Source organism: Tinamus guttatus, unplaced genomic scaffold, assembly GCF_059628265.1.
Source record: "Tinamus guttatus ecotype Peru unplaced genomic scaffold, ASM5962826v1 Tinamus_guttatus_pri_ptg000150l, whole genome shotgun sequence".
In the NCBI taxonomy this organism is placed as follows: Eukaryota; Metazoa; Chordata; class Aves; order Tinamiformes; family Tinamidae; genus Tinamus; species Tinamus guttatus.
Window position 1 is genome coordinate 10,441,416 of NW_028288684.1, and position 16,650 is coordinate 10,458,065.

Genomic DNA, 16,650 nt, shown 5'->3' on the forward strand with positions numbered 1-16,650 from the left:
GTGCACCTTTTAGACAATGCAAGCTGTTTTGCCTTTGAAATGTACCAGGCTTTGTGATTTAGATCATTATGTGTAGCTTATTCAAATAAGATCACAGCTGCAGTTTTAAATATAGCACCAGAGAATTCCAAATTGGGAAAGACCTTTCTAATTGACTGGCTCTCTCTCACTGCGAATACAAGCTTCAATCTTTGGAAAAGAAGAGTCTGGTATTGAAATGATGCTGCACTAGGTATCACGCAAGGTTTATGGGATAAGGCCCCAGCTTTTATCCTAGGCACTCATCAGAATAAGAATTTGACTGCTTCAGCTTCACACTACTTCTAGTGTCTAATAATGAATCTTCCACTATCAATGTTCATTTTAAGGCAAATCTATGGGTAAGTTAACTAAAACATCGCTCAGATTAGATCTATTTTAATGGCGATGTCTGTAGACAGGTCCAAAACCATCTTTCTGGTAGCATTTTTGAAAGCTTCTCCAGAAACTAATTGCCTCTGTACAAGTTCCTTAAGATGCTTGTTAATGTAGAGCATAGTTTGTTGGCATTAACCTTGTGATAGCATTTCCTTCCTGTTTCAGCCTCAGACAGGAACTTCTATTTAATCTATTTTGACTACATGGTTGACTATTGCTGTGACTTACTATGGAAAGGGAGGGAAGATCATGCTCATGCTCGCTTTTTTTGCATGCTCAGCAAAATATGACAAAAATCTCATTTCTTGAGAGAACCATACAGGCAGCCAGTACCTAAATTTTGAGCACTGAAAATAAAACAGTAGAACAAATAAACACTGAATTCAGAAATAATCACTTGGATCTTTCTGAGGGACTTTTGTGTGATACAGCTGTAATGGGTCTGATTTTGCCTATACATTTGTTGAACAAGACTGAACACGGTAACCCAGTGTATGATTTATGCCAGTGTAAATATATATAAAAGCATCACTTCTGAGGCTGCTGAGAAAATGCTGTGTGAAATCTGCTTTTCCCCCCAAGGTAGATGGCATTTTTCAAGTCCCCGCTCAATCCAACACAGACGATGCCGCTTTCTCTTTGAACAGGACACGAACATCCCTTTGGAATCAAAATGAGCCACATCCGCGACGCGATGCCGCACGGATCGAAGCCGTGCGCGTGCCCCCGGCAGCTGCAGGGCTCCTTCCTGACGGAGCAGCTGCCCCAGGAGCTGCAGTGCCAGTTCGTGCTGAAGCCGAGCCGCCGCGCCGAGGGCCAGCAGCTGGGCGGTAGGTCCCGCAGCGAGGGAAGCGGAGAGGAGCGGGTGGATGCGCTTTTCTGCATCCCAGCTGCATCAGGGACTTTGCTGGGTAGCCCTTCCTGATTTGAGCGTGCTGTTATATGCAAATGGCTCTTGCCAAACCAGCAAAAAGGACTAGTTCTCCTCCTGCAATTTTTTTTAAGTTTATTAGCTGAGCTTCTTGCTGCAGCTCTTGTTCTGTAGCAAGACGATTTTACACATCAGGACTCAAGGCTTGATGCTGCCACAGGGTTCCCTGTACCGCTTCTCAGCGTTCTTTATCTCAACAAGGTCCCGATGTCTGCACACACTGGGACTCATGGCAAAGCCTTCACATGTGTTTGATGTATCTTGATGAACTGAGCAAATACGACCCTTTTGTTTCGGTTCCCTTTTGGCTAGGATGAGGCTAATACTTTCTCCTGCCTTTGGCTTTAATCCTGCGAAAATACGAGCACCTGCTGTCTGTTTTGCATTCCTATATCAGTGACACAATGGCAGTTCACCGCTCATGGATAAAACAAAAAAGCCCATCTTCACCAGACTGGGGCCTCAGACTGTAAACTGCAGGGCAAGGATGCCTCCCATGGTGTGTTGTTATTGAACGCTGCACACCAACACACTATGCTCAGCTAGGAACCCTGCCACACTTCACCGTTAATGACTGTATAATAATAAAATTAACATATGCACACTGTGTTATCCTAGGCCTCCCCAATAGCAAAGATCTTCCACAATGAATGAATAGAATCCATTTGTAATGTTTTAGAAATTAAATATAGCAAGGCAGTATCAGTGTCTATTACAAATTATTCCAGAAACTGATTACATTTTGTAGAAATTAATGTATTTTCCAAACTCCTGCATGCCCCCCTTCCCCAGTAATGTGCATCATACATTACTTCACGGCATATTTTAAGTATGAGGCAATCTAGCAAAGGGGTGTAATTAGGTTTACAGGCCCCGCTTGGCAGCTGACATTGACTGGCAAGAGAAAATAGAAATGCAAATCAGGCCTGTAAAGCTCTAATGCAGATGTGTTGTGCGGTGCAAACTGCAGGAGGGAAAGCCTGGCTGCTTTGGGGCAGCATGCTGGGGATCCACAAGAACTAGGCTAAGTGGGAAGAAAAGAGGCTGTTAATCCATTCACTTTATCCACTTTCATCCTTGCTGGGCAAAACCTTTTAAAGTGATGCATAGGTCTGGCTACTTGTAAGCCATGTTACCTTGCATACGTCACTGCTCGATGTGTTCCTCCTAGCTCCTTCTCATTAATTTTGGTTTTGGAAAATGGAGATGTACCAGTCAGGGCTCTGATTTGATTTTAGGCTCATCTTCACATCAGCAAGCCAAAATCTGTGCTGTTGTTAGGTAACTGCTAGGCACAACACCACATATGAGGCCAACGCGTCGCTGCCAGATGTGCTGTGTAATCTGCCCTCCCTCCCAGAAAAGCCTGTCCCAAGCTGAGAAAAGGGGAGATTATCTGGTCATCATGAAGTGATTGATACTCTAGTGGCTCATCTCCTTATAGTATGAATTATCTGAACACTGAGATTTTTCTATTTATCTTTGCTTAAAATGAGATAAAATCATGAAGTTGGAAGCAGAGTTTGAGCAGTCTCCACTAAATTCTACTAAATTCTCTCAGCCGATGTTTGTAGCTGCCTCTTATTGTGACCTGAATCAAGACATCATATTTACAGTTGGCAGGCTTAGAAGTGTGAGATTTTTAGAAGTCTAAGAAAGAGCAAGTGTTGCCGTGACAAGGATCAAACATTTGTGTGGCCAAACTGTTCCTATGCCAAGCAGCCAGCTCTTCTCCTTCTTCTCCCAGAGCTTTTCCATAACCCATGACACTGGTATCACTGTCCTGCAGACCCTGTCTTTTGGGGACCTAGCTGCCCTGCTGCACTAGGTTTAGGCAGAGCTGTAGGTGCTGACAGGCAGACATGGGTGACAACTGGTTGTGGTGCAGAGTAAAGTGCTGTGTGAATAACTACACTATTGCAGCTGCATCAGATGTCCTGGCAGGATGGTTAAAAAAAGTACAGAAGGATTTTCTGTGTGGAAGGACTGAGATGCTTCTGTTGATTCCTTTGCAGCCTATTGACCTCCTCACAATTAAACACAGCCATTCAGTAGTGCTCATTAGCACATGCCTGAAAAACATTGCACATATTCACTTGCTTGCAGTTTGACTTGAAAGAACAGACTGCTGCCAGTGGATGGTCTATCATCAGATTGTTACCTTAACATCCATTAAAAGAAAAAGTAAATTTTTGACAGTTTGGTCTCAGTACAGAAAGGAGATCATTAATGTTGTTTGTCTGGTAAGGATTTGGTCAGAAATAATATTCTGATATGAGGTTTAGAAGAGTCTGGACACTTTGTGAGAAGAGGAGCTATCCACTTGCATGAACTATGCGCTTGCAGGACACTATCTATGAATAGAAATTAACTGCTTGTAAAATATAAGCAGAGAGCAATCCCAGGGCAGGTGAGAATCACTCTTGGGCCACTGTTGTGAGCTCTGGTCCTGATTGCAACCAAAGCTTTTTTTCTGATTCAGGCCAGGACTAATCCACAGGAGCAAAGCCCTGAGGGCCACACTGTGGTTACAGTATGGAAGCACTGTCCTCTGCACTGCAACAACCTCCTTGGTCCCGGCTGGATGGAGGCCAGACAGTGTTGTAACTTTGCACGGCTTCAGGAAGAGATAGTGTAAATCTTCCCCCTCTCATCTGCTCTGCATCTCCAAACTTCTTCATCTCTTTTGATTTGTGTGACACAGAAGTGACTTTCCTATCTTTTTTTCAGCCTTTTCATGTGGTGAGGATGAGTTTTCCTGTTACTCAGTGATTTTTTAAGTGATACGGCATTTCACTGCTTTATGTTAGTTGCTAGTTTCTATCCTGCTGTGTTAAAAAATACTGATACAGATTTCCCTCAAAAAAAGAGCTGCCTTTGATCAAAATTACCCCTTGCTTACACACTTAATTTGGGCCTTGGCTCTTGAGACTGAAGCAAACAATGAAAGGCTAATAGATCTTTCAATTTTGAGAGTCTTTTTTTCCCCATTCCTACTATTCTTTATTCCTCAGAATAGCATTTCGCCTTAAATTTTAGTTTCACTGAGACCTATAGGGCTGCCAAAACTGAACACAGATATATATTTACCATTGTGTGAATAGCACTCCAAGTGAAGTAAACCTTGATCACATGCTAATAGCCTGTTCATCTGTAAGAAAAATTGTGGTTTTGAAAGTTATAGGTTAGCTGTGTTCTTCCAAAACATGACATACTAAGTAAAGCCCAAGACATTGCCAAGCTTCTATTTCATGACGCTTTGGACTGCTTGAACTGTATAGTCTTATTACTTTTTATGAAAAGAATTTTTCATTAGCCTTTAGCACTCATATGTTAAACTGTAACTTCATACTGTAAACCTGTAATGAAAAGACTTCCACCCACTCCCAAAGGGAACATGATTACCTAGAATGGCACGATGTATAACAAGAATCGCTGGGCTAAAAAACTTGTAGTAAAGTACAGAAGATAAAAACCTGCAGATTGTACTGCAGTCCTTATTTCTGTTGTTATACTCTGTCCTTCGAGATGAGAGAAGACAGAAGGTTTGACAAGGTGAAAGAATCAGGTAATAGCAATGTGCACAGGGTAGGTGAGCAACTGAATCAAAGCTGATTGGTTTTGAAGACATCCAGAAAAGGAAAAAAAAAAAAAAAAGATTTGGATAATTTTTCCCGTTTGGTGTTTTCTTCACAAGCACTATCACCGATCCCAATACCCCATGCTGTTAGGTAAGCATTTGCACTGCCTGGTGTTGTGAGATGTGATGGAAAGAACCTCCTTTCTGCATCCTATTATCAATCTTTCTCTATGCATTGCAAATAAGACTTTCAGCTGATAGTGCTGTACAGCACTTTCACTATTAAGATATCTCATGAAATCTGAGGGAAGACAACCCCAGTCCATCAGTGTGTTGGCAGCATGCTGAAATGCCATCTGGAAGGCACCGAGTAAAGGGCAGGCACTGTCTCTGAGCAATGGTCAGCAATGCTGGGAGCAAGGGTGCTGACAACAGGCTTGCTCTGCGGAGAAGAGAGCAAGGACAGCAGCTGTTCTTGGTCTGAAATGCCTTGCCCCATTAGTGGGTTCTCTCCCACATTACCGGGGAGCTAGACGCCTCCAGACAGTGAACCAACGTGAGGGCAATGGGATTAATTTTTTAAATTTTCCAAAGATCTGTGGGTTTGTGCCTGTGGATGGGAAGTGAGTCATAGAGTACAGCCCCATACAAAGTCAGCAGGCTGAGGTTTTCCATCCTGTACTTACCTACATCCTTCGGTTTAGTAGTTCAGTGCAGATCCTTGTGATCCTCTTAAGAGCGTGGGTGACACGACATATTCACTGTACACACACAGGTATCCACGTGGTGGATTTGACTGAGTCGAGTGCCAAGGAGTTGGTTGAGTTCATGACATTTTTTCCTTTGAAACCATAGCAACCACTACAAAATAAACGGTGGGATTAGATATGAAATGCATTTCTTCTAATAAACACCTCTCTCTTTTCCCAGACTTAAGCCAAAAGTCGTTTAAAAGGAAAAGATCTATCATAAATTGGGCCTTTTGGCGTGGCCCAGGCACTCACTTGGACAACGCACCTCTCTCCTCAACATCTGCTGCTCCTGGGAAGCTCTTTGGCCTCTTGCTAACAGCCATCTGTGAGGATGACAACCTGCCCAAGCCTCTCTTGGTGAGTCCCAGGCTCTGGGCAGGCTCTTAAAGTGCTGGAATTTCTTTGCATAGTAAAGGAGAACATGGGATGCTGTGTAAATGGGATACTGAAGTTACCCAAACAGAGAAACCAGAGGGAAATCTCATTTGTGGTTCTCAGCAAGAACTTTGATTTTTAACATGTGCTGTCATTAATATGTCGTACCTTGCAAATTGTATGGGATCAGGCTGCTCCTCGGGGATTTTTCTTCTTTATAGCCCATGCTGTAAGACTGACTCTCTAATCCTTCCTTATGCAGTATAAATAAACTCCATGTTCACACATATTTTTTTAAACCGCTCCCAAGATCACTGCAAAACCTCATACTTTTAAGAACATGGTGTCTACTGCCCCATATAGACAACCCAAACTTGCAAATAAATGCCACCTTCCCTGAAGCAGATGATTTCCAGCCCCCTTGGAGTCGGCCAGGGCAAGGAACCACTCTGGCTCCTCATTTTTGATCTGACATCACTGCAGGTTGGGTTGGCTGGAAGCCGTAGTGGTTTTTCATCCTTTCTCAGAGAGCTCTCATGCTGGGGGTCTCTCAAAGCTCCTTTCCCCTGGGGACATAGGAAGGGTTGCCCTAGAGTCCATTCCTAGGGATACATAAGGTAGACGTGTGGAATTTTTGGTCAGGAGCCTGTCCTGAGGACTGTCTTCTTGTTGATGTACCAATTGAAATATTTACTCAGTGGGAGGGAATAGGGCCTGGTTTGAGCCCTGCGGAACTGGTCCTGAGCACCAGGCTTTCAGCTTTCAGCTGCAATAACTTGCCAGAGCTCCACTGAAATCAATTTACAGTAAAAAAAAAAAAAAAGAAGAAAAAAGTTTATCTTCTCAGCTTGAGCTTGATATGTTGCTTTATCTTTGCCTGACCATACCATACTATACTCTACTTTGAATAGGGGTTCGCTTTTTTTTTTTTTTGAGAGAGAGAGAGAGAAAGTGTGCATTTTTATTATGCAGGTTATTTAAATAAGCCCTGCAGAGATGGATTCTGTAAGAACCTGGTCTCTCAATCTCTCTCTCTCTCTCTCCCCCTCACTCTCTTTCTCTCCATTTGAGAGATGAACCAAGGCTGCACTATGGAAATATCTTCAGAACTTAAACATCAGAAAACCCTTTTTTAAAAAAAAAAAAAAAAAAAAGTAAAGATATTAAGCATAGAATTACAACTCGGTAGGTTTTTATCTTAAACACTGTGTTTATACCACAAAATATAATTTACTTCTAATTTCATGCCGCATCTCTGGAGAATGGAATACTGCACTGGAGGTACTGCCTGGGATTTGCCTTTAAGAGAAGGAAAATATCAGGGCTGAATGCTGCAGGCATGTTTGATATTTCTGCTTAAAAACTTCAAACTTGCTTTCACAATTGAAGAACTTTCTTTTAGCCATTACCACACTGAAATCTCTTACACCATTAATTTTATGTAATTTCCTTGGATTTACTACTTTAGGAAGGGCTTCCCACTTTTTGTTCAAAATATGCCTTTAATGTGTTTAATCATGTGCTGAGACCTTGTGCTGTGGGTTTCAGCCAATTTTTGACAGAAGAGCCTATAAGCCTCTGCAAAGAAAATGGACCTGCTGCCCCAAATGCTGTTGTTGTGAATGGTGCTCTTCTGGAGTAGCTGCATATACATGGGGTACTGGCTTTCAACTTCTGCAAAGGCAAAAGAGAAATACTGAAGAAGTATATTTTTAAAAGTAGTTTTCATTAGACATCTCTGCATTGCTCTGTGTCAGGAGACCTACCTGATAGTCAAGACTCTAAAAATAGCCAAAAGCCATTGCTTAGCTCTTAGTGGTAGAATAACTTGGTTTAATGAAGACAGACTCTCCCCCAGCATCCCTTTTCTTGCCATCTCTTTGGATAATTTTGTGCAGACTATAGTGTGTGTGCACATAATTACAGATACTCTGTCTGCACATGTTTCCCCCCCAGGAAGAGGCAAACATGACAAATGCCATGTTGCTTGGAGTGCCTGCTCCTGTGGAGAGCCGCTGTGTGTCAGCGTATATAAGAACCTACCCAAAAGGAAACTGCAGAGAATTAAGCAGCTGGAAAATACCATGTACAAAACACTTCAGCAGAAGCCTCTGATTTCAGCATTCCCTTTCCTGTTCTCTCATTTATCATAAGAAATCAGGTCCATCTGTGATTTTAAAAATAGGGAGATAAGGAGAAATCTGCTTGTTTACTCTTCTCTTTTAAATATCTCATGTTGAGAGTTGTCTACCTGTCTACCTCACTGACTTCAGAGGAGCTAAAAGCCAAGTTTTGTCTCCTGGGTGACCTCCCAAGTAGTAGCACCTTGCCCCAGAGATGGTCCTACAGCAGCTCTGAACTGCTTGTGGAGTGCAGACCACTCCAAAAAGCAAAGGGGGTAAAATCTGACTCTGATCTGACATAAAAGTACAGATAGATACAAAGAAAAGGAGCACTTACCAGCTTGGATAAAATCTCAGAGTTTTCAGACTGCAGACCAATCAGTTGGAAAAGAAGCCTTGGTCTGGGGTCTGTGATAATGTTGAGCACACTGATGAGTAGTGAGGATTTTTTATCATCACGTGAAGCAGCAGCTGTCAGGTGCAGGGCACTGCACTAAGTAGAGTGCTAGCCTCTCCCTCTGGCACTGGGTTCACATATTTTAGTGACTTGGCTAATACTTGCACAGTACTTGGAAGAGATCATGACAGGATTAGTGCTGAGAACTGATAACGTAGTATTTCTGAAGGAATGTTTGCCAGAATGAGTAGCTTAATGTTCGATTTGGCATGGTCTGGAGAGTGCGACTTGACTTGTGTTTAGTTTGTGAACTTTAGGACTCAGAGGTTTTCACCTGTGACAGAAATGATGAAATCACATTTTAATGGTTCTGGAAAATTAAATCTGTTTCTGAGAAAGGTTTTCTGCCTATTCAATTTTGTTTAGGACATGCTTTCCCTCCTTTACCAAGAGGGCCCTTCCACCGAGGGTATTTTCAGGCGCTCAGGAAGTGCAAAAACCTGCAAGGAGCTCAAGGAGAAGCTTGATTCAGGAGCTGAAGTGGACTTAGCCTGTGAATCCATATTTGTGACAGCATCTTTGTTTAAGGTATGTGAAGAAGATTCCCTTCCCGCTTTGGGTGAGAAAAGCACAGATTTGAGGTACAAACAAGTTGGGCATTTACTCAGGGACAGGTCCAGAGAGGAACTGGTAGAATGAGTTAAGAAGAATGGGATGACATGTTAAAATTATGAGGATCCCTGGAGGAGATAACCACTAAATTAGGATGTGGAGGAGGACTAACCGGCTTACTCTCTTCAATAGGAATTAAGGATTTTGTTTTGTTGTCAGCTTTCCCGCGGTCTCCTTATATCTACTTGAAGTCAATAAAAAACTAGAAAGAAAGATTTTCAGGCCTCTTGTCTTATTCAGCAATAATGCCTTATACTACAGGCCCTTGTGATTACATGAAATTGTCCAAAATATTTGGATTAACTTTTCCATTAATTATCTTTTCTTACAAATTTTTATGTTAATGACAATGTTACTTGTGTGTAAAATATCATAAGCCTCCAGCAAGGCATCAGTCTAGGAGGAAGATCAGTATATTTCTCTGCAGATTTTATTGCAGTGTGTCTTGATTACCTGTAAATTTTGCTTAAAAGACACTTTAGCCCACTTTTTTTTTTTTAATCCCTTTTGGGTGGGATTTTTTTAATCACAGAAAGTCATTCCTCTTGCTGCCATGTGAGGGGTTTTCATTGGTGAGACTTACACGTACATGTTCCCATGGGTGGGTTTAGAGCAGGCCAGCTGCACCAGGAGAACCGCTAATGTGCAATACCCCTCCCATGAGAACAGCTTCACTGAGCAGTGATTGCTTAGTGTTTGCCACACTGAAGAGCACATAGACAGTTACCCTGTAATAGTGAATATTATTCATGCTCGCCCTGGCTTCCCTCACCCAAGCCTCTTTATGAGCTGGGATTTCAGCTTCTTCCCATTTTCAACACTCTATCCACTAATGGTTGAAGCACTGAGAGACAGGAGCAGAGAAGCTCTCCCTGACCAGTATAAACACTCCATTACTAAGAGGATTAGCCGTTGGTGGGAGAAGGCATGGCTGCCTTCTCTTGGAGGGACTGTGGCCCGGTGCTGTCGCCTGCCTTCTCTTGGAGGAGTTGTGGCCTGGTGCTGTTGAAGTTTGCCAGCTGAGGAGAAGAAACGGAGACTACAGATGACATCAGGGATGAGTAAAGGCAGACATTATGCAGCATTAAAATAACTGGCTCCACTACATATTTTCTGGTTCAGTGATACCAAATAAAGTATGCAAATACCTCAATTTTGACAAGAAAGGGTGAGGACAAAGCATGAAGATATTAACTTTAAATAAAATCCAAAAGACTTCCTTATCTCAAATGATTTCTGCTTATTTTGGTTGCTTTGTGGATCAAAATGCTTGTAAGCTTGTGCTACCCCATCAGTACATCCCCTTGTATCTGCATAGCTTTTCCTATTCCCTCCCACACTCCAGAACAGCTGTTTACATGTTTTGTTCTTCTTCTCTCTGGATTAGGATTTTCTACGCAACATCCCAGGCAGCATTTTGTCATCGCAGCTCTGTGATAAGTGGATCTCTGTGATGGATCAGGGGAATAATGAAGAGAAAATAAAAAACATCCAAAGGTAAAGTTAATTGTGTTCTCTATATTCTCCTCCTGTATATATATATCCCAATACAGAATTGCAAACATTCAATTTACAATCTATAATTAAAAAAACCCTCAACATTTAAATAGGTATACAAAATATCCTTGTATATGTATTTCTTGTATGGGGCAATTTTCTGATTCTCTTTTGTCATGATTTCTGGTTTTTGTGAATGCTAGTAAACAGGGGTAATCGTTTCCTTTCCTGAGAAAATATTTGTAATATTTATAATCACATTGTCCAGGATCTGGATTTCTGCCAGATGCCAAAATAAAGCAAAATGGGGAACTTGGTTTCCTGGGGGAAAGGGTAGCTGCAATCACTTCCTCACATTTTCCCCCTCATTCATCTCGAATTTTAGTGACCATTTTGAAGCCAAGATGGAATGAAACACTGGAACATAGTGACAAGGGAAGCCTCCACCCTTGCAGGTGATATGAAAGAGAGAGTGGGCAAAGTTTATACCATAAGAAACAGTTTTGTACACAAACAGGAGAACAAACTAGCTGACCTCACGCATACCTACATACATACATACTTACACCAACTAGGTGGTATGTAGCAAAAACTGTTTGGTAAAGTGAATACTGAATTACCAGGCAACTGAGGAGAAATGCAGATTAATTTTATTCATTCTATTTGGTTCATTAGTTTGACAAAGTGCAATGTTAATAGTTTCCTAATGTATTTTTGTCATCTTAGGAACCTGTACAGAAATATGTCATAGTGAGGGAAAGCAGTTGAGCAAGAACACCTTCCATGACATACTCCCTGCTTTAATCAGTAGACCATGTTACCCTATTCCTGTATTTTCATTATTTCTGACTTGTGTATTTGCTATCTGCAGGCTTTTTACTTAGTCCGGTCATTAATTTGAGGGCTTATGTTTGTATATGTTTTCAGGTTAATAGAGCAGCTCCCCAGAGCTAATGTTGTTCTGTTACGTTACATCTTTGGAGTACTGCACGGTATAGAAATGCGATCTGAAGAGAACCAGATGAATGCATTTAATCTAGCTATCTGCATTGCACCTAGCCTGCTCTGGCCTCCTGTTTCCTCCACTCCTGATACAGAAAGTGAATTCACAAAAAAGGTAGGAAAAACTGTGATGTAGTTAAAAGGAAAAAGAAAAGGAAAAATGACTTTCCTCTGCTCAAGAAGACTGTTGGTTGCAAATGTCAGACAGTATCTCTGCAGATCAGTACTTCTCTTAGCAGGCCCCAGAAATGCTCCCTGATCCATTATCATAATTAAATCTCTCCTGGGAGAAGGGAATAGAGATCATAAAGAAATGCCCAATGTACTAGAGAAATCCTTCTGCCATAAAAGAGATCTCCAATTACAGCAGCCTTTGAACACGACAGGGCAAAAAGAGGAAAAGATGTGTACAAGGAGGCCAACGGTATTTGCACCCTAGTCTAGGATCCCAAGGGACATAGGTGAGACAGAGTTCTGCAAAAGGCAGCAGGGAAGGAGATAAGAAGGGATGAATATCATCCAGCAGCTCCTATTCTGAAGAAGAAGATGGAATTTGGTGTGATTTGGAGACATTTGGTAAAGATAATTCTAGAGACAGGGTGTAAGAAGAAAGATGGTCAAATACTAATTAGAAAAATACAGCTATTACATCTCATTTTCCAGCAGTGAGAAGGTAAGGGGCAAAACTATTCATGACAGAACTGGTGACACTGCCTTAGAGAGAGAAACAAATTTATCCACAGTAGCCCTATCATCCTTGCATGGCTAGTGCTAGGCCTGGCCATTCTCCTAGGGCTTGGATGCCTGGAGAGGAGTTCCTCGCTGCCGGGAGGTGAGGACAGCTCTTCTTACCACCCTGTGGATTTTTTTCCAAAGTGACCAACCACAAAAACCAGCCAGTTGGCTGTGTATCCCCTTCTCTCAGCAGTGAGGAGGTTGATGGTGTTAGGAAGCCAGGCTGCTGCCAGACAGCATGGTCAGAAAGGACAGTGTGGAGCAGCCAGCGAGCTGGGGAACTGGGGAAGGTCTCAGTGGGTAGTAAGAGCAGAGCAAGGAGTTCTCACTGTGGTCAGAGCAGAAAATACCAGCAGGGATAATAAACTCACCTCTGGCTCCAATGGTGGATGTGCTGCCACTCTGCAAGTTATCACAGGAGCAGTAGTTGTTGCAAAAGGAGCAGCACCCACGTGTAGGTCCCTCAGGTGTTGCAGGAGAAGCCATTTCACTCTTCTGGCTCCCACTGTGTGGAAGATATTCCTGAACTTGCAGGAGATCATTCTCATCTATACTCTATGTTACTTATCTATATAGCAGGTTTATTCTGGGCATGATAATGGAAGATCTGATGGGACATCTCTCTCCCATTGCTTTCTTGCAGATTTCTAGTCTGGTGCAGTTCCTCACTGAGAATTGCTGCAGGATATTTGGAGAGGAAATTACCTCCCTCTTTGGAGAAATACTTATGACATGCAAGAACAGAGAGAATGGCTCAGGTAATACAGATTGATGGTTCATTCATTAATTTACACACAAATTAAACAGCTAAACCCAGCCATACAAAAGATCGGGAATATTCTATGAAAGGGTGCTGTTTCCCCTTCATGTTGTGTACCCAAATAAGCACTTAGTTCTTGCTGTTTTCTTCATAAATAAAAGGAAATAAAAAAGAAAATGAATGATTGAAAGGAAAAGAGAGAAAGAAAGAGAGAGAGAGGAAGAGAGAAAGAGAGAGAAGAAGAGAGAAAGGAAGAGAGAAAGAGAGAGAGAGAGAGAGAGAGAGAGAGAGAGAAAGAAAGAAAGAAAGAAAGAAAGAAAGAAAGAAAGAAAGAAAGAAAGAAAGAAAGAAAGAAAGAAAGAAAGAAAGAAAGAAAGAAAGAAAGAAAGAAAGAAAGAAAGAAAGAAAGAAAGAAAGATCCAATTGAGTTTTCCTCTCAAATACAGAATTTTTGCCTTCGAGTATATTTCTTGAGAATATCAGAAAGTCAGAGAGCAGCAATGGATTTAATATAGATGTCATGCCATCATATTGGGGTTGAAAATATCTGTTCTTTATTACTAAAAGATAGAGATCTCCAGATTTTTTATATTTGGAGATTTTGTGCTTAGCATAGAAAAATGAAGGAATTTGGAGGCTGAAAATGTCTCATTAACTAGCTGATAATATGCAAAGTATTTCAGAATATCACTAATCCCCTTTTCCTCTTCAGCCATGTGTTATTATATGTTTTTTTTTTTCTGTGAGGTTGAGATCTCTCCTTAAAATATTTCTGAAAGGTAAATATTTGTCTTGGCTAGCCTATGCTGATAGTGACTATGGCACTTGATAGTGCCAGCTTGACTCAGTGTGACCATCCTAAACTCTCCTGCCCTGTCTCCTGTGAAATCTAGTGATATTTGCCCTTCCTCCCCACACCAGCAGAAGCTCAGGGCACCTGCTGACTTGCTCTGCTGGGACTGAGCTCAGCTCCACAAAAGGTTACAGCAGCTCATCAAGCTTGCAAGCCTGCCCTGAGCCATGGTATTCAGTCTGCTGCAAATGTGAGATAATTTAAGTTAGTTTACCCCAGAGCAAAAGAGATTTATTGTAATTCTGTAAAATTATCAGCTCTGTGGAACAAGGCACAGGGGCACACTGCTCAGCTGAAATGGAGGGGAGACCTGTCTTCATAGTGTGGCTGTTAAAACTCTTGTAATTTTGGAAACACCGTAAAAGTATATGAGGTGTGCCCTGTTTTCTTCGTTTGCCCACGAGAAAAGGAAAAAAGATTAAATGATCGTTTCATAACAAAAAGAAACATTCAGTAAATTACAAATTTAATATTCTATGTGTAAATTGTTGTTTACAGTTGGATTACTAATGTTGCTACAGAATGACCTGACTTGAAAAAAAAAAAAAAACACAAAAACTCACGTTTATTTGTCCCACCGTGCCCTGTTTCTCAAATGCACTGCAATTTAACTCTGCAATTTAACTGAATTTTCAGTTTTTCCTTTTCGCAGTTAGAAGGTAATTCTTTTCCTGAAATTACAGATGTTTCTTCTTGAAGGATCTTTAAAGCATTAATGCTCCCTGAAGAGAAAGGAAGAAAATTATGACTGCCTGTCGGCAGGGTGCTTTGGTTACTAACATGCTAACAAGTGTTTTGTCTTTGCAGATGTTGCTTCCCTCCATCTGAATGACTCTTCCTATGACAGTCTGGAAAATGAGCCTAATGATGAAGCCGACTCCTCATCTAGTGACTGGATTAAGAACAGAGATCAGGATAACAGGAGCAGGGAGTCTGTCTTTACTCTGAGCGATGGTGATTCAGAGCAAACAGAGGTGGATGAAATCCAGAACAAAACCAAATCAAAACAGTTGACCATTTCTGTTGAGGTACACCATAAGTTTTCATCACAAGAAAACTCAGAGAATGAATCTCTCTGCTCCAATGCATTGGGCTTCTCTTCGGCAACTACCTCAGGTGCTCTTAAAACCCCAAGGAGACACAGGCGCTCCTCAGAGCCCACAATTGGCCTTCTGGCCCCTGGTTTCACCCGCCTCAGTGAAACGTGTGAGAAGGCAGCGCGCAAAGCCAGCTGCGACGTTTTCCTCTCTCATGAAGATGAAGACTATCTCCACCAGCTTCGTTCTTTACAGATGGAAGGGCAAAAGCTTATCAATCAAAGCTTGATTATAGGGATTAATGTGGGCAAAAGTGACAACGCAAGGCAAAACACAGAAAAGAAAGACCTGCCCCATTGCCTCCTGCCTCCAAACCCAGAGGGATTAAATATTTGCTCAGGATTTAGCTCTTCTAGCTTGTCTTCTCCTGGGACATCTCCATCTTTGTCATCAATGAGCTCCCTGGACAGTGCTTTCTCTCAGTTTTCAGACCAATCTGTGTTTACCCCAACTGAAACCTCCTCCCCTTTGGATAGCACTTTCCAGTTGCTAAAGAAACACGAAGACACTGCTGCTGAAGCAGGTGATGACTATTTGGTTAAGCCCACTGGGGTACCAGGGCCTCCAAAACCTACCGATGCTTTGGTTGAGGAGCGCTTGGTGGAGACCAACAGCAGGCCAGTACCTACGAAACCTACTGAAGCAGTGGATGGCTATTTGGTTATGTCTGACATTGAGCCATTACCTCTGAGAGTCACAGGAAGAGACAGACTAGATCCAAGATCAAAGAGGAGGTTTAGAAGAGCATTGCAACAATCCAAAGTTTGAAGAGATTGACCAAAGCTTTTTGAGAAGGAACCTTATGCTTAAAATAAACACCATAAAAAATGCCTTTGGTGTTAATGTGTGTTCATTTTAAGTTTACTATCCAGGCTGTTTAAGTATAATCGAGCAGTCCCAGAATTCATGGGTTTTCTTTTTTTCTTAAGGAATTGTTAAAGTAATTTTCCCATGTAAAGTTTTGCCAGAATATTGTAAGAATAACAAAAATTGTTAAAAAGCAAAGAAACAGAATGCTCCCTAAAATCTGAAAAGGTCCCAGGAAATGCTTAAGAGAAGTACCCTGTTGACTGGCCCTGCCAGGTGCTTGCTGGGACTCTCCCCTTGACTACTCGTGTGTTGAGCCTTGCGGATGTGAGTCCCAGTCTTTGTGGTTTTGACGTAGCGTGCAAAGTCAGCGTAGATCCCATAACTGTGGTATTATACTACTGGTCTGAAACTGATAGTTATTCCTTCCATTGTCCCCCAAGGAGTAAGTGTGTTGTTTTCTGTATGTTTATACGATATGTTTGATAGGTGTGGTTATTTCATTCACACTGCAAAAGAAAAGAAAAAAAATAAGCTCGTAAATATGTAAAGTTAAATGCTGAAGCTTGTAACTAACACCTCCCAACTCTACGTTTTTCATTTATTGTGCTGTTGGCTGTTCTGTTCATATTTAAGTTGTGAATAGTTTCTT

At 41.7% G+C, this 16,650-nt stretch overlaps 1 protein-coding gene across 1 annotated transcript in view; it reads left to right on the forward strand.

The window, feature by feature from the left end:
* ARHGAP20 (Rho GTPase activating protein 20) overlaps positions 1–16,335 on the forward strand; it is a 60,082-nt gene extending 43,747 nt beyond the window's left edge. The window contains exons 9-15 of the mRNA XM_088522228.1: positions 1,065–1,247; positions 5,859–6,037; positions 9,002–9,163; positions 10,635–10,744; positions 11,672–11,861; positions 13,125–13,239; positions 14,902–16,335. Coding sequence (XP_088378354.1) covers positions 1,065–1,247; positions 5,859–6,037; positions 9,002–9,163; positions 10,635–10,744; positions 11,672–11,861; positions 13,125–13,239; positions 14,902–15,959 — 1,997 coding nt within the window. The 3' untranslated portion in view covers positions 15,960–16,335. The remainder of the gene's footprint in view (positions 1–1,064; positions 1,248–5,858; positions 6,038–9,001; positions 9,164–10,634; positions 10,745–11,671; positions 11,862–13,124; positions 13,240–14,901) is intronic.
* The last annotated feature ends 315 nt before the right edge of the window (positions 16,336–16,650 follow it).